The sequence below is a fragment of the Pagrus major genome, chromosome 22 (assembly GCF_040436345.1).
Source record: "Pagrus major chromosome 22, Pma_NU_1.0".
In the NCBI taxonomy this organism is placed as follows: Eukaryota; Metazoa; Chordata; class Actinopteri; order Spariformes; family Sparidae; genus Pagrus; species Pagrus major.
In genome coordinates, this window is record NC_133236.1 from 28,903,806 (window position 1) to 28,926,440 (window position 22,635).

The 22,635-nt window shown below is 42.4% G+C and overlaps 1 protein-coding gene across 4 annotated transcripts in view; it reads right to left on the minus strand.

Annotated features, from left to right (window-relative positions):
- cdc42bpab (CDC42 binding protein kinase alpha (DMPK-like) b) overlaps positions 1 to 22,635 on the minus strand; it is an 82,252-nt gene that overhangs the window by 23,745 nt on the left and 35,872 nt on the right. For all 4 annotated transcript variants that reach the window (XM_073492997.1, XM_073492999.1, XM_073492998.1 and 1 more), the window contains exons 3-13: positions 18,218 to 18,301; positions 17,040 to 17,135; positions 15,908 to 16,056; positions 4,528 to 4,621; positions 3,467 to 3,667; positions 3,102 to 3,240; positions 2,411 to 2,520; positions 2,205 to 2,284; positions 1,206 to 1,384; positions 777 to 899; positions 363 to 496 (exon numbers count right to left, since the gene is read on the minus strand). In XM_073492997.1, coding sequence (XP_073349098.1) covers positions 363 to 496; positions 777 to 899; positions 1,206 to 1,384; positions 2,205 to 2,284; positions 2,411 to 2,520; positions 3,102 to 3,240; positions 3,467 to 3,667; positions 4,528 to 4,621; positions 15,908 to 16,056; positions 17,040 to 17,135; positions 18,218 to 18,301 — 1,389 coding nt within the window. The remainder of the gene's footprint in view (positions 1 to 362; positions 497 to 776; positions 900 to 1,205; positions 1,385 to 2,204; positions 2,285 to 2,410; positions 2,521 to 3,101; positions 3,241 to 3,466; positions 3,668 to 4,527; positions 4,622 to 15,907; positions 16,057 to 17,039; positions 17,136 to 18,217; positions 18,302 to 22,635) is intronic.

Here is a 22,635-nt window from a genome sequence, read left to right on the forward strand (position 1 = left end):
TCTTTTACACCAGAATCAAAGATGAGTAATCTGGTTGCAGTGTGGTGTGCGAGGTCTCCTTTTATTCGAACAGTGATATCACTGTGTTTGTAGGCAGAGCTACGACACAGGTCTTAGTGCTCACCATCAGCAAGGGTAAATTAATGTGTTCGATAACATTACCATGACTGACACACACATCCAAACACCAAGTCTCAAGGAATTATAATAATTTCTCAGTATACCTCTATCAAGGTCCAAAATACTACTGAAGTCATTGTTTATCCTCAGGAACAAGTAATGTAGGTAATGTTTACACTGTTTACACGGATAAACAGAACGTTCAATACACACACAGCATCCCTACACAACACTGGTTCTACCTTGTGCAGGTCATCCCTCTCCTGTGAAATGGCCTTCATCTGCTTCTCCAGAATCTTGATGTGTTTAGATGAGTCCTCCAGGTCCCTGCGGGCCAACGACACGTCCTCCAGCTGCTTCTCTAGTTGGCCTGATTCTGCACACACACATGCACATACACACATACACACATAGACAAAAGGTTACAGATTTAATGGAATGTGAAACTTGTGAGAGAATTTGACTGTGGCTGCATTAGTTTGTTTCCAAGGTTTACTCCAAATTCTGTTCAGAGTTTTCCCAATCGTAAAATTTTAATGTTGCTGAGGAGTCTGTAAACAATCAGCCCCTTTGGTTTGGTGTTTGTTTGAAAAGATTAGATTTTTGTCCTGAGTACCACAGAGCTTCACTAAAGAGGAACAAAAACAAATTCTGACCAGCGATCTGCTTCTTAAGGATGTCGATTTCGCTCTTCAGACTCCTGATCTCCACCTCCTTGTTAGCACTGAGAGGGCCTTCACCTGTCTGGTGCTGCAGGGCCTGCACCGTCTGCGTCGACTCTGCAACACGTCAAGAGGCATCAGTCATGTGCTTTGTTACGCTCGTTTTTAATAATCAAAGTCAGATGTGAGGACAAAGTACTTTATGAAGAGTGGATCCTCAATATGAAATTCATTTAGATGTTTAAAAAAAAAAAAGACTTCTGCATTTTGTCACCTCTGAATGTAAAGTACCTGCTGTGGGTATACACAGTGACTTCACTAATGTGCATCTTCACTCTCATCCTTAAATTGCAGTGTTTTGGTGCGCATGTTTGTGATTCACACCTGCACACACACCCAGGCGGACTCTTTGGTCAGCCTCACCTTGCAGTTTGCGGCTCAGCTCGAGTTTCTCCTGCTCCAGGCGGCGGATCCTCCTCTCGTAGGCCTCGGTAGCCAGGCTGTCCTCCAGGCCGCGCTGGACGTCCAGGTCCACCTGGTCCTGACCTGGCTTTCCCGGCACGGCTGCCAGCTGTCGCAGGCAACCCCGGTCAGATAGTGTACTACAGGGGAGGAAGATGGGGGGGAAAAAAATCAAGTAGTGAAGATGTAAGTATAGAAGGCATGAGAACAGTGACAATCAATGATAGAAAGAGTGATGAAAGAGAATGATAAGGCAAGAAAAGGCCATTTATATAGGTAAAAAATTGGGGATGTGAAAGAACATTCATTATGGAAGTGTTTGGTTAAGGGAGAGAAAGAGGCAAGGAGGAAATGACAGAGGCACAGCAGGGGAGGGGAACAGGAAAGAGAAGGAGACGAGAGAGAGACAGATGAAAGATGAGAGGATGTTGAGTCATGGAAGAAGGGGGGAGAGGGAGCGTGGAGAAAGAATGACAGCGGCAAAAAGGAAGATGGGGAGAGAGAGATTTTGGGGGAGGGAGAGTGGGAAAAGAGCAGAGAGAGAAAAGAAGAAAGAGAGGAAAAGACCATTATCACTGAGCCTTAAAGAGATAAGAAAGTAAGTGGAGGGTTTGTTTCTTTCTCACGGGTAGCCGTCAGTGTGAAGAGTCATGAACATCACCTTATTAGGGAAGGATGCTAATTTAATACTTCTGTGCTTCTTTAGAAGGATTGATAAGAATGTTACTCAGTAAGATGGTTTGACTGGGAGATCCGTCCATTTATGCCAACCAATTATACACGAGGCCAAATAATGACGTCTCGCTTTATTTAAAAATGTTAAAATGCAAATCAATGATCTTTGTTTCGCCAACTGGAAAAATGCAGCAGAAAAGTAGTCCTGTCACTTAATGTCCTCTGTTCATCCGTCACTAAAGATCCACTGAGCACGATAATAACAATGAGTGGAAGCACACTTACCATTTACTCGTGTATGTGAAACCCACAAAGGGCAGGTGGTGGCCAGAGAAGGCAGTGTGAGAGGGAGGGGGCATGGTCTCCTGAAAAATGAGTCAAAAACATGGCAAAGAAGTGAGATTTTTACATCTAAAACACTTGATTATAAAACACATACACACATTTTCAGGCTTGTCTTAAGTCTATTGATACCTAAAAGAAAACCTCACCGAGTTCTTTAGGCAGTCATCGTCCACGTCAAAGTTGGAGGTATCTGTAGGACTGCTGACCTCGGGGATGTAGGGGGCCTCACACGTAAGAATGTTTTCCCAACTGATGCCTGAAAACAAGAGAGGAAAACCTTAAAACACACGGTGATCCGTCACTCCTTTATTAATGAGCACAAATCTGATCTAAATCTCATATAAAGTCAAACAATTTATCTGTGAGTCTTTCATCTTCTGGTGCTACCACTATCACTCTTTAATATACTACAATACACGCAGTATGTAATAGTAGTTTAAGTTTATATTTTATAGTTTATTTTATTTATTTGCACAAGTAACAAGACACAAAAACATAATGTATTAAAAGAGTAAAAAGGATTGGACTATGTATGAGAAAAAAAATAACATTTGGACAACATGCAGAAGAAAATAGACAAATTAGGGAAAATATAATAATTTGAATAACAAATAATATGTTCCAACAACAAAATATCTGCACGATAATTGCACAGCATGCTGTACGATACAACTGAATTAGTTTACGTTGATCACTGAGTTCTGTTAAATGATCGAGGTACCATACCAAATGAAAATACATATGATCGACTGAAAATGAAATATACGTTTATATTTTAAATAGAAAGAACATTCAAACCACAGAAGACATGGTAACATCTGTGAGGTTGGACTGTACCAGTGAAGAAAGGGTGGTGCTTGAAGTCCTCAATGCCGTTCTGGCCCAATCGGTGCTCTCGACTGCAAATGAGCCGACGAATCAGATCCTTTGCATCCTCCGACACGTCTGTTATCTGCTGCGGGAACTGGAATCGCTCCTGTGCAAAAAATATGAAGGTATCCATTAGAGTTCCTTTTCATTTTTCAAAAACACAGATTGAATTGCCAAAAATACAACACAATGTTTTAATCGACTGTAATTATGCTTCTGACCTCTGCTACAGCGAGCTGCTTGTCACATACTCAAATTAAAAGATGATAATGTGTAGTTGTTATATATACACACTCATAAAACAAAGTCAACTTCAGTCTCTATAAGCTCACCTTGTGGTTCATGATCTTCCCATAGGTTTCCACCAGGGACTCTGCATAGAAAGGAGTCTCGCCGTACAGCATTTCGTACATGCAGACGCCCAGGGACCACCAGTCGCACTCAGGTCCATACTTGCCTTTCCCATCCTCCATAGCCTGTAGTATTTCCGGGGAGATGTAGTCTGGTGTCCCCACCGCCACCGAGGACTGGACCTATAATAGGGGGGAAAATAACATCAAGAAAACATCCTTAAAATGCCTCACATGAGACAAAATCTGACACACAAAGAAGAGAACAAGAACTTGAGTATTAAAGTTCAGCGTGCTAATGGGGGTAATAAAGATGATGATTTGTTACAGGCTGAAGTCTGGGAAAGCATTCCAGATGAATATACAACCGCTCCAGCAACAGCAAACAACCAAACAAAGAGCATATTGAACTTTCAGACCCCCACGACAGGAACAAAAACCTCACGTCTACACAGATTCTTAGAGCTCTGTTTCTACTTATTTTGAGGCAGTTTTGAGAATGTGCATTTGATTCTGAATGCTGAATTTAGATCAAGGCTGTGAATTTGTGATGTAAAAATATGAATTTATAGAACTGTGTCAGGATTAAGTGCCAAAAGTTCCACAGTAGAGGAGAAAAAGCAGATGTTGGGATTCTGATGTATCACATTTGGCATCATCTTTCTTTATTATTCAAGAAGCTGCTTCAGTACAGATGAAGCACTGAAGAAATACACCCTCATCATGATTCAAAGCTTCAATCTAGACGTTTTAGTCTACGATGATGTTCCAACATCCTCATTACTATATTTACATTGGTGGTACAAACTCAGGCACCTCTGTGATCATCTATTTCATCCTGTCATTTTTCTTTTACATAACACCTGAGGGAAACTTTTTTTTTGTTTTTCCTTTGTCCGAATCATAAGTACAGGCACAGCCAAGCCGCTGAACCACACACTCCTCCTGGGAGACCCCTGGGGGTTGACAAGGAGGTCAGAGAAGCTCTGGTATGTTTGCTTTGGACCAGAGGAAGCATCAGCAGCAGTGTGGTAAAAACTCACCGTCCCGTCCTCCATGAGTTTGAGGCAGGAGCCAAAGTCAGCCAGGCGGATGTGGCCGTTCATATCCAGCAGAATGTTGTCGGGCTTAATGTCCCTGAAAGAAAACAGAAAAAAGGCGATGGGGGGTGAGGAGAGGAAAAAGACAAACTGCGAGAGCGATTCCTCGGGGTAGTGTGAAGAAGATGAAGATAACAAGACGTTCTTCCAAACAAAACAATACCTATAGGACACGCAGGCCTGATCTCATGTTACAATGCAACCGTCAATTATCTTAAAATTAAATTACATAACCTGGGGAAATTTCACTGTCTTAACTTGCTTATAAATATATTTGTGATTCAATCAAGTGTAATTACCCCGCTGCACATTTATCAGCAGCGTGACAACTCCAAATTGACCAAAAGAAAGAATAAACACTGGAAATAATTGGACTGGTGTTGTGGGAGTTGGCTGCACAGAAAGTGTGTGTGTGATTGTGTGTGTGTGTGTGTGTGTGTGTGTGTGTGTGTATTATGCAACACACAAACACACTCCCACTTACAAAAAAAAGACCTTGTGTCCTAAACAGACTCACTCCCCTGTTCAGTTTTCCTACAGTATTTGTGTTTGTGAGCAGAGGCAGACTGGGTGGGGTGGTGGGGTTACTGACAACACATTCCTTCACAGATGTGTACACAGTGGCCACTGTAGAGTTCCTCCTGAACCTGCATCTGTTCTGCATTACTACTGCTGATGATGTGTTTATAATATAGATAGTGAGACTGTGGCTTCATTCCAGTTGCTGGGATTCATTGCTACACAGGGTTTTCTGTCTAGCAGCTGGATCATCGCAGTATTTATCGGCTACTTTCACTATTTCATTAGTAAACTGGATTTTTACAGTCAGGAAGTAGTTCAGTGAGCTCCTCCAGTAGCCTATGTTTAACAGGTGGCCACTGACAGGTGGTTTGTGTTGGGCTGCTGATGATATTCTCTTACATGGGCGTCTGAGTGCTAATGTATATCCCTGGTGTGGATCCACAGTCAGGCCTGGTCCAGTCCGGTCTCTGGTGGCTGATTCACAGCTTGTGCTTCATGAGTAATTCCAGAAACAACAGCTTGCTTCTGTTTTATCTGTGACCTTCTGCCGTTGGTGTTATTGGCTTTTTTTACACAGAGTTCGTGCGATACTGCCGCAACTAAGCGCCTTCATTACGACGGCTTTGTTTTGTTACACTGAACCAAACAACAGCACCATAAGTCTGCCACCGTGTGTGATTTTGGATAGCATGCCATGGCTCCGGAAGCAAAAGATGCATGTTGTGTAACACAGCAGCTTCAGTGTCCTGTGTGACATAAAACATATGCATTGGGCAGCCCTTTCTATACAAAGGCGTAGCAAGGCAATAAAGACAATTTACCGTCCCTCTTATATGGCAGTTAAGATGTCCTTTGCTCAGTGGGTAAGTCATAGTCATTGTCTCGGCGAGGAGGAATAAAGGCACAGCAGTACCGTCTTCAAACAGCCAGTGTAAAAGTATTTGGTTGAAATCAAAATCATAGTAATGATTAGGGTTGACATGATTTCAATTCTAAATCAATTTGAAACAAGCAGTTCAGTTTCTATTATTTAAATGATAAGCCGGAGCTGACGTCCTCACCATCACACCTTAGTGTGGTACATAAAAAAAAATATGGTGGTTATATCATACTTGATACCATGTAGCCAATGTTTTTAAAGAAAAAACTGAAAATGTAAATAAATTTTCAAGGCATGGAAACCAATGATCTGTTTATTATTACAAATCAAGAGTCAGTGCTGGAAAATCACTTTTAAATCGGAAACAGAATCAAATCGTGACCTTAAAATCGAAAAGAATCAGGACATCCTCCATAATGATAAAACCAGACTAAGTAACCCCACTGATGGCTGCCCTGGTCTGGTATGAAATGGAGATGTCACTATATCCCACCATCATGGCTAAAAATAGTTTCTGTCCTTGTCTGACCATTCCAGTGATTTCCCTCAAGGGCAGACCCCGTCAAGCCCTCTGTCTGAGGCCCCCGTATCAACATACTGAACCACCACATGCCTCAATGCACATGGTACGGAGGGCACATAAATACTCTTTCGAGTTCACGCAGATATACTCAAATAAAAAGAGGTTACAGGGGACGATGTGGAAGTAATAAGTGGGCTCAAACAGGCACTCAGACTAAAGTCACAGGTCACAGAGCTGAGCCGGTGCTACTTGTGGGCAGTAGTGTGAGCATGGCTGTGCTTAAAATAATAAACCAGATGTCCAACACAGGCACGCACAAACACACACACTCACTAACCCTAACTCATGCTCAAACCCACCAGTAGAGTATAGAATAAAACACAACAAGGAGATAAAACAAAAACACAAAAACTCATCTAAATACATTTAAGATGGTCAAACTCCTCAGCCTCGGCCTCCTGTGTTTGCTCGTGACAATGACCCTAACTGGCCCCATTCAGCCATCACAGTGTGTGCATTTTTAAACTTGGCTTCAAACAGACTGACACAGACAGAGCTGTGTCTAATAAAAGTTACAGTGAGGTCACAAATAAATTCCAGTGTCATCTGATAGACAATAACCAATGTGTTAAAGCGGGCTGCCAAAACAATCAATGTCTGCCGGATAACACCACTTCAGGAAGTAGAGGCTAATCAGTTAAAGCTCGTGAAATTCCCACATTCCACTTTGAATTTTCCTTTAATGCTTGTTAACTCCTCAATAAATGCATGAGACTGCTGCCCAAGCCTGAGACACTTTTTTCTTTTAAGAGTGCGCAGACATAAATTGGTTTTGAAGACGCCTTTGATGTGTCTGTCTTCAGCCGGAGAACTCTTCAAAGCCACATGTGGAGCCCCTGTCATTTTCCAGCAGTGTTAATAGTCCCATCTCATGGGGCTGCGGCAGGGGGTGGGCGAGCTATCTCTCTGCTTCACATACACCGCTAAATCACCAACCTATAAAACCATGGATTAAAGTAATATGTGCATATATGTGACTTGTACAGACACATAAATTGTGCTCCAGATAGTAAGTATATAAACTGACACTTACTTTTACCAAATCACTGTTTGCATCATAGGTTACTTAAAAGTCTTTTTAAAGATCTCGACTGCTCTCAGATGAGTTCCAGATTGGACATTACTACCCAAAGTGGAGACTGTATATGGCATTTTGGATGGAAACCACAAACTGTACCCAAGAGCATACATTCATCCCAACAAGCTGGATTAACATGACCTTGGCAGGCACAAAAACACAAACAACTGACACGAAGAAAACTCACGGTCACACCATAAAAGAGAGCGTAAAACTTGGAGGACGGACGATTAAGATTTCTCTGATAAAGTTTAATGTTTCTTATTTGTCTTGGACTCTACTTTGCTTGGTTATATTTGAACCTTCCACTTATCTTTATCAACTCCAAACCTAGTCATCATAGAAGGCCTGAACAAGAAGACACAAACTTGGGTACAATAACTTTTAACTTTGAGTGGTGGAAACACAAGTATTGTCTAAAGCGGCCATGATCAGCTCCGGGTGTTAGACCACTAGTAGTGCTCTGCAGTAGTGTTTCATGTGTTAAAACAGACAAATATGCTCGTGCAGGAGCATGCTGGTCCGGCCATACACATTACTACCAACTGTTTCACACTTTTTCTCTGACATGCAGGTGGTGGTATAATGCCAAGAAACACAGCAATAAACCAATAAAGGTCGGCATGAAAATAGGCAGATTTAAAATTTTCCATAATTCAGCTTTGCAGCTTTTTAATGAAAAAAGGAAATACAGTATTTCAATTACCCAGGAGACAGGAGTTTAGTTGGAGGGTGTTAGAGGATGTGGGGAAACTTTAACTATGTATTGTGCAGTTTGCCACAAGTCTGGGAGTAAGGCGGCATAAAAATTGACTTCGGACAATTACATTTCTGAACCACTTGCCCAACTGCACATAAAGTCACACATTGAACTTATTAGTCCTCAAAGATACACAGAGTGTGTTTAGGTGAGAAACACTGAATATAAATAGAAACTTATCTCACAAGAATCCTCCATGGGGGACATTTAAATGGCAAATACGCAGTGAACTTTGACCCTAAAAATTACAGTTCAAATGTCTTAAAGAACATCATCCTTTAAAACATGGTGTTGAGAATGTGTCTTGTGCTAAAATAAACACAGATAAGTTAAAGTAGTTTTTTTTTAAGTTTAACTTTCACAGCAGCAACTTAACCTTTTTATGTAGGTGGATATACTATTTCACATCTTACATAAATGTTCACCAAGTGGAAGTGTTTCTTTCTGTTACCCTGTCAGGCACACGCCCTCTGCACACAGGACCTGCATCACCTTGACGGAAAGTGTAGACAAATCATGAACGACAACCGCAACACAGTTGGAGTAGATTGTGAGCATGTTGATCTGTGTGTGTGTGTGTGTGTGTGTGTGTGTGCGTGTGTGTGTGTGTGTGTGTGTGTATGCATGTGCGTGTGTGTGCATAGGTGCTTCATTTGCTGGAAGGCCTTAATCTGCTCCAAAGTCTTCTGGTCTGCCAAAAAGCAGGCAGCGTGCATCGACCCTGGCCTGACAATGTGTATGTAAATGTGTGTGGCAGACACACAGCACAGTGGGGGTGAGGGAGGTGAGGGGTATTGGCGCTGCCTCTGTTAAACCATTTAGCAAAGCCCCTGTCTGCCCACTCCCCTCTCTTCCTCTCTCTCTCCTTTTAGCAGCAATTGTCTTTCTTCCCTACGTTCCCAAAACTGCCCGACCTCTTTCTCTCTGACCTAAAGTCAACATTACATTTTGCCCGCTGGATTAATGTCATCTTGTCTTTAACAATCTGTGTCACACTGACTGTTGTGATGGTCAGACAAGCCACATAAAGCCCCCAGCTCCTAACCGCACAACTGCTGACTAACATTTAGCCTTCCACATATTGAAAAACCTAGAGAGGTGGCGGTGCTAAGCTAGTGCTAGACTGCACGAGTTAGCATAGCTAATTGGGCTACTGTGTCACAGGGCTCCTGTGGTCTTAAGGAGCGGTGCAGAGACAAGAATAGAGGGAGGTAATCTCTTCTAAGACCACAGCATCCATCTGTGAGGGCCATCTGGACACCACCTCTCACACACACACACACAACCACAGACACACACACACACACACAACCACAGACACACACATAGTGGCCTGCAGCAACACTGGAAACTGCACAGACAAGGCATGTCCACATGGCTTTAGCCAAGCATTTGTCAACTAATGGTTCAAAGGAACCGCTGCCTGTGTGACTTCTGGCATCATTCGATACTGACATTCACTTTCTCTCACACACTCACACTCACACTCACACACACACACACACACAGACACACACACCTCCTCCTTATCACCTGCTAACTGTTAAAATATTTTTACAATACTGCCAACATCCCAAGATATTTGATAAATGATGGTTAAAAGTGTGTGTGTGTGTGTGTGTGTGTGTGTGTGTGTGTGTGTGTGTGTGTGTGTGTGTGTGTGTGTGTGTGTGTGTGTGTGTGTGTGTGTGAGACAGAGAGGGAGCCCTGTTCTTTCTTAGATCACTGGGCCATGAAGAGACACATGGCCCTGATCAATATTAAAACACAAAGGCAGCAATCAATAGGAGAAGACACGCTGTCCCACACATGAAGCACACCGTTGCACACAGTCCTCTACAGTAATAACACCTCATTCAGAACAGATGTTAACTGTCACACCCTCACATGACATCTTATTTCATTATCCATCTTCCTCTTTCCATGATCACAACAAATGCCCCCCTCCGTCTCCATCAATACACACACTTGCGGTCCCTTTGTACCAACCCCCCTCCAGAATCCCCCTCTCTCAGGCACCGACACACACACGCTGTCCCGTGGCAGACAGATGTGGTGCTAGGCAGCACAAAGCCATGCTGGGCCGGCCCATTGAAGCGTTTGTCAGGCCCCACTGGGAGGCCGCGCAGATCACTGACCACTGAATAAATGAACACATACACCTCCCTTTGGGTCGCACTCCAACGCACGCTGCCTCTCAGGGGACTCAAATGAGGGGGGATAGAAGGTTGACCTTAAGGCTCTCTGCTCTTCATTTCTTTCATCGGGGCTCTTTTCAACTTCATCAGTGTCAACAGGACTGCAGATATTAATTTCAAATGGGGCAAGGTCGAGGACATCACAATACAAGAAAAAAGCACACATTAGGTGAGCTAAAATGCCATAATGTGGACTTAAGGCTATTGTGATTTGCTGTCCAAATAATTTAACTCAGGGGCCGGCAATGTGATGACATATAACATGAGACTATATACATTTGTGAACCGCTACTTCACTTACTAATATATTTGATATCATTAGGTCATTATACACTAGGATTTCCTTATAGTTTCTAGTTAAGCTTGGAATGGATCCATGGAGAGCTACACACACACACACACACACACAGACACACAACCTGAAACCGTAAACTAAACAGCCAAAAGGCACAAATAAGGGAGCCGCAATGTCAATATAATGAAACACCATGTCTGGGCCATTATGTCTTGGATGACACTTGAATACATTTGAGCCCTCTAAAAGCCAGGAGGAGTCCCGGTGGGGAGCTGCAGTCAATGACAAGAACAGTGAAATATTCCTTTGACTCTACGACAGGAGTGTGTAGGCGCTTTTTACTCTCTTTTTTTAAAAGGTTGCAAACCACATGAAAAATCCGGCCCCATCCAGAGACCCACAACATGTTATTACTCTCTCCTACTGGGGACCCAACCAAACATTAGCTCATGATCATTTTACATCCTGACCCACAACTTGATGAACACTACATGTGATGAATATAATGTGCCACACGGGCCCAAAAATAACTTTTTGGAAAGTGGGGTCATATTGTTTTTGAGGACCAGACGTTTACATGTACTGCTCTTACAGAGTTGGCCTGTTAATTCAACAGAGTGTTGCATTGTGGGTTGTTTGTAGCCTAAGGTTGCTAGGCTACTGAGTTTCTTCTTGTCTGTTTATAGTGAGTCCGTCAGCACTTAAAGTGTTTAGTTAGCCCAGTATAACACACAGAAGCTTCTCAAGGCTTGTGCAGTATGTTTCCCTGCCACAGACGAAATACATTTCTGAGAAATCTTAACAGCTGAAACACACGAAGGAACGAATAATCTGCCAGGCAGCAAAGAATTTCCAGGGAAACTGAACGTCATGATGAGCAACTCAAGAAGGAAAAATGTTATCTGCTAGATAAAAACATGCACAGTGCTTCCACGAGTGCGTGAGTGTAAAGATGAACATCGTGAAGGGACGTCACAGATTTATGTTGACTACGTTGTCCACAGGCTGTTATTGATTATTATTCTTTTTGACTGATTCTGATGAAATAAACCAATTCAAAAATACGTTACTTTGGATCTGACAGAGCCGCTGCTCTCTTTCTGTCGTCAGCACTTGCTGTGGTCTTGCTCAATGTCCCGCACACAACACTATCTGATTAGTTAAACGCCACCAGGAATAGCTGAATCAACACTGAATAATCTGGAATCTGCACAGTATCTACAAACTAAAGGTTTAAAATTAACGTATTAATGGAGTAAAAAGTACAATATTTGCCTCCAGACTGTGTGGAAGTGGAAGAATAAAGTAGCAGAAATTGGAAATACTCACGTTAAGAACGAGCAACTCAATATTGTACTTAAGTAAGTTATACTTAGTTACATTCTATCACTGGTTATTCTACATTTTGACAACAAGTTTTCAATTTTACTGAAAATGTTTCTCTAAATATCTCTTAATGGTCTCCGTATTGTGGCGGCCCTGAAAAAAACATAGTACTGGGGCTGGAGGGTTGTCTTACATTTTTTTTTAGGACTGCTACAAGGAAACTGGCAACACAGGCCATTTAAAACTGCAATTCCCAAGAGAAGAAGTGAGAAAATGATTGCACTGCAGCCACAACCTGCCCACTTATATTCCTCGTCAGCGGCCCGGTTGTGTGTGTCTTGTGTTTGCTGTAACTGAAAGTGAGCGATGAATAGAGGGTGGTTGGTTTTCAGTTTAATGGACATTAGAGCCTTTAAATTACAGGGTTAATGCATTGTACTCGAACTTAGTCATGAGAATAGGAACGACACAAAACACACATGCACATCATTACTGAGATAAACACACACACACCCACACACACACACACCCTCATGCACGTGCAGGCACACTCATCAGACGGGCCCAGCCAGCAGGACACACCCTCCTCAGGGGACCTGCCTGGCCGTCTCCACCCTCCACAAAGCGAGCATACAAATCTCTCACGATCGTGTGTGTAGCTGAGAAAGAGAGAGCAAAGGAGGAGTTGGGGGTTGGTACATAGGAGGAGGTAACAGCACCACACCCCCACCCACACACCTCCCATACCCCATCATTACTGTCCCAAAGCATCCACGAGGGGACTTAAAGAGAAACAGTGCCGTCCCCTCCTCCCTGTCCCTTTTTCCCTTCCATCCACTTCTCCATCTCCGCTGCCTCCGCCAACCCCCACCCACGGCCCCCAGATAACACCATGCAATTAGTGGCTCCCCGCTCTCTTCTCATTCACTCCCTTTCTTTACTTATACATTTATATCTACATCTCTCTATCGCTCTGTCGTCGTCTCTCGGTGCGTCTCTTTCCGTCTGCCTTTCCACTTGGTGTATTAGAGATCTGAGCGAGTAAAGACACACCCAGGACATTCTCCCACCGAGCAGCTGAGCTTTATCCCACCCTTCCTCTGACACTCCCTTGTTCTCTATCCATCTCTCATCTGTCCCTCAGTCTGTCCATCCTTTGCTTGCCCCTTGAACAAAATTGCTGTGACGAGCCTCCAGCGAAAGAAACACTGTAATTGTGATAGCATGCCGATGTAACCACTTCCTGTCTAGCAGAAACCAACTTCCTGCTCCCAAGGGCATCTTCTTTTAGCTGAAAAATTCTTTTGGCATTTATCGTATGCTAGAGAATAAGATGGTTGGTTTCGAGAGCCACAGGGTGTGATCAGACTGATTTAGATTCTTGTTTTTAATTGTTTTTAAACAAAAAGTTTAGAGAAAAGTCTTAAAAATTAATATACATTTGTTTCTTCCTTGTTCCTACCGCATTAATCTTTTCACAAGCCCTCAGATTTATCTCCTGACCTTTCGGAGGGGGCCGCCCCCTAGGATAGGAACTGTGGGATTAAACTACCGGACTGCATATAAAGTAGTTAAAATAATAATAATGGCATATTTACTGGTATCAGTCACTGGGGTTATTTTACTGCATGACAAGGACTTTCTAATCTTTGGACCTGCCATAGCAGATCTTTTAGTCACTGAAATAAGCTGTGAACACGACATCTTTTCAGTTGATGTGGTTGCTTATTTGTACAACTAACAGTTACAGAGCGACATTATCATTCAATACTGGCCACCTGATCAATGTGAGTCCAGAGTCTTTAACTCTGCTTTGGGCCTCTACCAACTCTCGTGGGAAATATCTGGCTTTTTAGCTGCTAAATGCTCCACTATGTTTATCAGTGCGTCTGCTGAGCCGGTTGGGTTTTGAACCAAAACAGTAAAGTTGCAGCCAGACAACTAAACAATTAGCTGAAACTTGGTACAAAACTCTGTAAAGCCAAGGGGAGCGCAAGTGATAATATTCTTTGGCTCATTACTATGAAACTTTACGAGACAAACTGGCAAAAATAAATTTGACAATGCTAAAAAAATAGATACATAAATGAAAAAACAATATTTAAAAAAATAAATACAAATTAATTAATTAGTTAATCTTTGGCAGAAGTGTAAATAATGTGCGTCACATTTTAAAATATAACTTCCAAGGATTTGAGCCGGTATGTTGTCATATAGTTGCATCAGGGACCTTTAATGAAGGAGATGTGATTCACCCACTTAGTGTAGTATTTCTCCACCTGATTGGTGAGCCTAAAGGAGAGGCCCTCATGTGCAGCCACAATACCCAGTTGAGATAACCACACCCTGGCTGGCGGTAAGGTGATCGCCTTCCACTCTGTCACAATAAGTTTTCTCCCCAACATGACGGATGTCTGAACTCAGTCTGCGTGAGGTGCAGGCAAGGACTTTAGAGGGAGAGGATCACCCAAAACAAACAAGCTAGGGCAGAATGAGATGTCTAATTTAAGGATCATTTTGGTATTCTCACACACGGCAGACCAGAATTTTTGTGCAACAGGGCAGGACCACAACATGCGCAGGAGTGTGCCAACGCTCGTCCCACACCTCCAGCAATTCTGTCTCTTAATTTCACCCTGGGACCAATATACTCTGTTTATTATTTTAAACTGCACTAGTCTCGCTCTGAGTTCCCGTAATGTTTTCTTGTAGTTCTTTAAAATGTCGTTCCATTCCTGCTCTGTGAGTGATAGGTTAAGATCATTCTCCCAGGCTGATTTAAGATTAGAGCCATGACTATCAAAACTTTTATGCAACAGGGAGTAGTATTTTGATGCCTCATGGCCAGTACCAAATATTTTAACTACATCGGAGGGAACGTCAGAGCTTGGCGGGGCAGCTGTAGTGGAACCAAATGTTTTAGTCTAGAGATGTCTAATTTGAAGATGGCTCCAAAATTGTTGTTAATGGAGACCGAATTGCTGTACCAGGATTTCATTACGCCTTTATCACATAAATCCCCCGGTACTAGAATACCTTTATCCACCCACTGCTTCCAAAGAAACTATGAAACCTCTTTAACTGTTCTAATATTGTATTTCATACATTTTTACTATAAAAATATTGATTACAGTCGCCGTGAGTACATTTTGCTGATAAAACTGTATCTTACTTAAATAGGTTTTTGATCGCAGGACTTTCACTTGTAATGACATGTTGTATTGGCACTTTTAATTAAATCACAGATCTGAGCACTTCTTCCAGCTCTGCGGTTATTTTCTAAAGGGCTGAAATCCTGACACACACACACACACACACACACGCACACGCGCACACGCACACACACACACGCACACACACACACACCTAACCTCAAATGGGAATGTGCAAGAGTGAAATAAAAACACACACAGGAACACAAACTAATATACTGTATAATTACTCAGTGGTATTGACTAGCTTCGGTGATGACTGAAGACAAACACTTGCACACACACGCACACTCTTCACTATTTTCAATTATTTTCATTTAGCTGCAGAGGCTCCCCACAGCTGGAAAATCGCCCACACAGCAGGAATAATGTAAATACACTGAACATCCATCAGCAGGACTTATTGCTCAGTCTGTTCCTCTTAAAAAAAAAATAAAAAATACACACACACACTGCGCCTGCTCCTCACCTGTGGACGTAGTGTAGCTGGTGGACCGAGTCGATGGCCAGCACCATCTCAGCCAGGTAGAACTTGGCCATCTCCTCCGGCAGCCGGTCCTCAAACTTACTGAGCAGAGTCAGCAGATCGCCACCCACATAGTAGTCCATGACCAGGTACTAGAGAGACAAGGAGCAGACAGAGGGGGAGAGAGCGAGAATTAAATGACAATGACAGGTACTGGAAAAGTACAAAGCAAAAGTGCAGGAACTAATCAATAATTTTAGACAAAAAAGATCCGCATATTGTGAGTGAAGTGAGATGTTTTATGAAGAAAACAATAGAAGAAAGTAACAAACGAAAGTAAAAAATAGACTGCTTCCCCGCACCCTCCTCACTTTCCTCTACATTTTTTTCTCACAGTATCATTATAACAGGAGGGCACTGAGGGCAGCAAGCGAGCACCTAAACCGTTCCTAAACTTTTGAGGGTTTCCCTAAAAATAGACGGCTGGACGGGCAGCGTTCTTTATTTTTAAAGCCTTGGGGAGTGTCCAGGGTACAGCATTTGTTGTGAGAATGTGGGAAGTGGAATGACAAGCAGTCTTGGCATTTGAACTCAGGGTCACGGGGAGAGGACAGACTGTCAGGTTAGAGAGCAAACGATTGCCTCTAGCAGCCAATGAAAGCGAGGAAGAGCTCGGTCTGCAACCAGTCAGCGAGCTCAAGAGTCATTCTTCTGGTTTTTTTATGTAAATGTTTTCTGGTAACCTTCTGTTGCCCAATTTCCCACAATTCAAAGTCATGTTGTGCTTTGCGGTAAGAAGTGAATGTGCTGGTCAGCGTCTGGCAGGTCACCAGCCGTCATGTGGAGGTGGAGCTGTTTTCTATATATGGACTTGGCGGTGAACAGTGAAAGTCGCAGGTGGAGCTACACAATACAGGACTGCGGTTGTTACTTTGGAAAGTACCGAGTTTGAATGTGCTGAAATGTATGAATTAAAGTCGGGTGTTACTAAAAGGATACATCAGATATATAACGGTTAAAAGCTCCCCGAGGGAAGTTTAACAGGAGGATTTCTGAAAATATACTTATGCTGGGTGGTGGGGAAAAAAAACTATTTCCTGCTCACGACTATACAGAAGAAGAAAGAGAATGTTACCAGATTGTTGTCGTCCTGGAAGGCGTAGTGCAGGGTGGTGATCCACTGGCAGTCCCCATTTACCAACACATCCCGCTCCTCCCGAAAACACGCCGTCTAAAGAAAGATGCAATAAAGATTAAACTTGAGATGTTACACAGTAACAACAGTCATAGCTCGGTGCTGTCTGGCAGCGCATTTACATTAATTAAGATAACCTAAGTGAGGTCAGCTTTCTGCTTAACCTGATTTCTTAACATGATGTAAACAGGAAATCCCTTAGTTGAATGAAACCTGATTAACACAGCTTGATTGGGAAAAAAAAAAGTGATGTCTCAAACCCTGTCTGAATGCGACTCCTCCAGCTATAATGTCTTACATAACTCATGGCTTATTAATGTGGCCGCCTTGGTTCAAAATATATTGCAAAAAAGAGAAACAAGATCAACAAAGATTTTACAGTAACCAAGATATTATATTGCAAGTTGTTTTTTGCTTTCCCGACTTAACATGATGACCCACTGACCCGGCGTCTTACGTGCATGTCACTGTTTTGCAGATCATTTTTCTACACCACCCTGGTAATCTACTGCATGCTCCTGTGATTTAATGTCAGGCTCTCTGGTGAAGTAATCAGATCTCAGAATACTGCGATGTAAACTGATCACTTTATAAAATAAAGCACCACCACATGAAAAGATTGCCCCGAATCTTGCACTTTAATTGGCAGTATTTAAAATGCTTGCACAGCGCTTTGATGTTATCTGTCTACAACCACAATTACATACTCAGTGTCCACTGTCTACTGTACATCTGCTGCTCTACATCGTTTCCCATGTCCAGGCGTTTGCACACACAAACACACACACAGCAGGGACCAGTTTAGGCCTGTGACGTATGAGGCATGAAGATTGAAGACCCAGGGGACCAACAGGAATGTCAGACTGTCAGGAAGAGGTCGATGAGAAAAACATGCAGCTCGTGCAGCAACATGTCCTGTAAGCATTCATCAATGTAGGCCTGATTTTAGGGCTCATAAACGACGGTTTCAGTTTCTCTTGATAGCAGACTTTTTTTTTTATTTACCATTAATCCTCAGCATTATTTCCTTTACAGATTTACCCAGTAGTGCTGCAGTATCCAAAACCAGTACCAGATCTGGTGCCACCAAACAAAAGCTATGAGTAAGAGATGCTCACCTCAGCTCGCTTCAGCATCTCCCACTTGTTGAGAATCTTCATGGCGAAGACCTTGTCTGTGTTTCTTACTTTTACGACTGCGACCTGCAAGAAAGACAGAAGAGTGGAAGCGTTAAAAAACTTTGAAACTATCAATTTGTGTGACAGCAAAACCAGTCAAAGAATGTGAAGCAGGTTAAAACACAGACCCTGACACAAGAGGAAAAACAAATACTCCTGCAGGATAATAATGTTGACATGTGTGACCATATTTCACAGTTCCACAAACAATTTAGAAAGTACAAAAAAAAAAAAAACAACACACCCATAAGTCTTCTTGATTATGATTATTTGTTGTGGTAGAACAACAAAAGAACATGAGGGAGATCATCTCAATCTCATCATCTCAGCACTGCATTATCACAAAAGCAAAATTTACAAAACTTAAAAAAACAACTTAAGACTCAGAGAGGAGGGCTAAACTGAGATAGATCTATTGTACCACGAAACAGGATGGAGTTGAAAAGGAAGATATAAAGAAGGGATGATTGGGAAGAGGACAGGAGGAGGGGAAATGAGAGCTGGGAGGAAAGCGAAGCTGAGGTGAAGAAAAGAACAGGATGTAGAGAAGAAAGGAAAGCAGAGAGAATCCAAGGAGAGGAAGGGAAGAGCAGGAAGTGACCACTGATACTAAAGTGCTGACCTAAAAGGCCAACAGATGCAATCCACCTGGACCCAGGCGCAGACACACACTCACACACAGCTGGACACTTAAATATGATTCAAGCTTCCTACGAAGTTTGTGAGAAAAATCTGACCACTCCTCTCATCACTGTGTCCAATGATCTGTTAATGGCCACAAATCATCTGTTCACAGAGTACCGATGTGGTCGTCACTTTTAAAATCACAAACAAGCCGTTTAAAGTTTGTATGTCATTAAATATCAAAACAACTTATTAAAGAAAATCAGCTAACATTATTATGTTTTTGTTTTATTATGTCAGATCATCACATCTTACAGTCATCACTCACCACACTATTTCCTCTATACAACGGGGTGCACTGAATATGGGCCACACTTATACCTACAATAACTTAAAATCAAATAAACTTGAAATTGACTGAGTAACTGCTTTTAAATGGGTTATGAGGACCTGCACCGTCCACAATCTCACACACTTACATATTTGAAATATATACTATACTTATACAAGTGTTAGTCAGTTATACCTTTTCACCTCCTTTACCACCATACACTGCCTTTCACACTCTCTCTTTGCGTTTGTCATACACTCTTGTATCGCCTTAACAACATAACAACTGCCAACTTTCCCCTCACTGATAATTGCTGAACATTACCATGACAAGCTTCCTCAGCTCCGGCTTCACTTTTTGCCTAAAAAGGAGCTGCAAGAGCTGCGGTGACAAACCACTGCAAGCTGACAGCCAAAGCTCACGTTCATGCAAACTTACATCCTGGCTCATTTCTTCTAGCCTCCTTTAATTCCTGTAATAATCTATTCATCCAAAAAGAAGTCAATTTTTAATTTGCCCTTTTTAATGGTAAATTGCATACAAGAATATGCATAAATAGTGGGTAAAAAACCCACAAAAAATGTATGCAAGTAAACAGATGGACAAGAACTTGTAAGTGCACTGTGTGCACACTGATGAGAAGTGGAACAAACACAGGCGCCCTATGCAACAGAGGGGTCTGTAGTCTATTAAATGAGCCGGGGAATGCTGCTAATGCAATACAATGATAACATTCCTGCAGTGTTTGGATTTCCCCTAGTGATCCCTCACCAGAGGAGAGGAGGAACGGAGGAGGAAGAGAGGAGGACAGGGGGGAGCGCACTGTTCTTGGCAATGCCGGGCTGTTTTTGTCCATTCCTCCATCTCTTCTCTCCACTGCTCCTTCCTTCTTGTTGTCCTCCCCGTCAGGCCTGCTGTCTACTACAGGGCCAAGCAAAGACCATGCACAGCGTTTACTTCAACGCTCCTGTCTGTATTCATGGATAAAAGTATGTACTGCGGGTTTTTTCTTACTTAAGATCATTTTTTAGCGCAGGGTGTCAACTAAGTCTTCAAATTTGGTTTTATCAATCTGGAATGGGCATGAAACAAACCACAGCAGTTAATCTAATTATTCCGCAGGCCAAGTACTTTACTGAGTGGCAGAGACTGACTGAAAACATACCAAATCAGTTAGCATTTTTGCACATCCAGTTCCCTCGTCTCAAAGTCTATGAGGTTTTGGAATTGATTTTCCGGTATATGCCCGGAATAAGGTCAGAAATCTCCCAGGCTTTCTGACAAGGGAACCAGGGTGATGCTAACTTCCAGGATAGCCAACAAAAATACATCATCTGTACACCACTCTATAGCCACAGGGCTAAAAAGACCTCACAGCCAAGGCCAGATTTACAGGCATTTGGCTGCTGACAAGTGGTTTTGAAGAAGTGTTTTTTGACTCAATGCAGCAAACTGTAAAATTAAGTGCAACACTGACTGATGCCTCTCCACAACAACTTAATGATGACGCACACCTTAAGAGAGGCTAGCCACTGGGAGCAGAGCCCCTAACCCTGGTATTGTTTGGAACAAACACCGTCCACTGAGCCCCATTTGGCCCATTTAAGTTTGTGTGAAGAAGCAACTGGGTCGTAATGGGAGCATTCTCAGAGGCAGGAGGCCCGTGCACACTGGTTCATTCATCCGAGAGCTCCTTAGCTTCACCCACCCGCACCATTTCTCCATCTGCTGCTGACAATGGGAGGATGAAATCAAAACATCCTGCACTCAAACTCTCTCGCCTCCCTTTCTAACTCTCAAGTATTTTTTTCTTTTCTTTGTTTTCCCGTGTCTGCCCACCTGGCTCTGTCTCTGTCTGTCTGTCTGCTTTTAACTCCGTGACTCTCTGTTCCCGTATCTCACTGCTCTTAAATCTCCAAAAGTGAGGACAAATAAATCATAACCTCATAAATGTTTTTATTAGGTCTTCCCAAAATACACATTTTCCATGTTTGCTTGGTCTGACCTCAAGTCAGATGACTGTTATTGCTGTCATCTAACTGTAATATAGTAAGACTCCCGAACATTTTGTGATGCCAACAGTCATTTAGAAAAACTGGCAAATGTGCTTATAGGCTTGTAACACCTCTCAGGTGCTTTAAGGTAGCAGCACTTACAACCTTGCAGATATCTTTGATGTCAGGCTGGTGTATGTATTTTGTTTATTGAATTATACTCTGAGCCAGATGAGTTTTAAATGAATTAAAACACAAAATAGGAAGTGACACTGTCTTGATAGTAGAATTTACACAAAAATAAAACAAAGAAACAAAGTAAATGTTCTGCATTCGGGATGCATAATATAAATCGGTTAAAGAAGAAGAAAAGGAAGAAGCAGAAAAAGCAGCAGCAGGAGAAGAAGAGGATGAAAAAAGAAGAAGGAAGAAGCAAACGAAGATGAGGACAAAGAAGACGAAGACGAGGACGAGGACGAAGACGAAGACGAAGACGAAGACGAAGAAGCCGGTGTAGACGTTTACAGTTTCAGAGGAAAACACCATGATTGAAATCTGTAATAAATGTTGCACAAGGGTTCAGAGAGGAGGAGAACAGTCTACCATTTTTAATAGGACAGATCTTATTAGAGCAGTGGATTATTAAATCCTCCATCTTTGCTCACTACATTTGAAGCTTCAGGTGCACATAAACTACAGGTTATGAACTTTTTTTTTTTGAAAATACAAAAATCTGATCTTATTGGTCATCTTATCTGTATCAGATGGGGGGGGGATCCATGGTGTGCAGCTCTTAACTGCAATTAAGCCGTCAAAAAACACAGATAGTCTTGTGCCAGTGGCGGCCAGTTGCACAACTTGTTAACAAAAGCTGTGCAAAAATGTAAACTATTTGGACCACCTCCTCTTCAAACTGAGTTCTTTTCATTCTGCTTCATTTCTGGCAACTATACAGTTACAATACCAGACACATCACAACACACTAACACACTGTGCAAGTGTTTTTCTGTCAGGTGTTTATAAAAGTAGAGCAATGTGTGATCGTGACGTAACTCGAGCTAATTGAATTTTACTGTCATGCAAAACCCATACTGACACAGCTGACTTAGTGAAAAGGCACTGGAATGTCACCACAAGGTCGCACCATTCATGGATTACACCGCATGCCTGAAACACACATACACACTGGGGCACATGACTCACCCATGCACATACCAGCACTCCTTGCAGGGGCACAAGTGAGCATGTTAGTATTTTGTGGTTGTACTGCAGCAACATGCTGCCAGGTGTGTCTGTATCTATCTTCATCCATCAATCTCTCACTTTCTGGATTTCTCTCTCTCTCTTTCTCTTCAAAGTGCTTTACGAGGAATTCACTAACTTGTTTGTACAGATATGGAATGACAGTT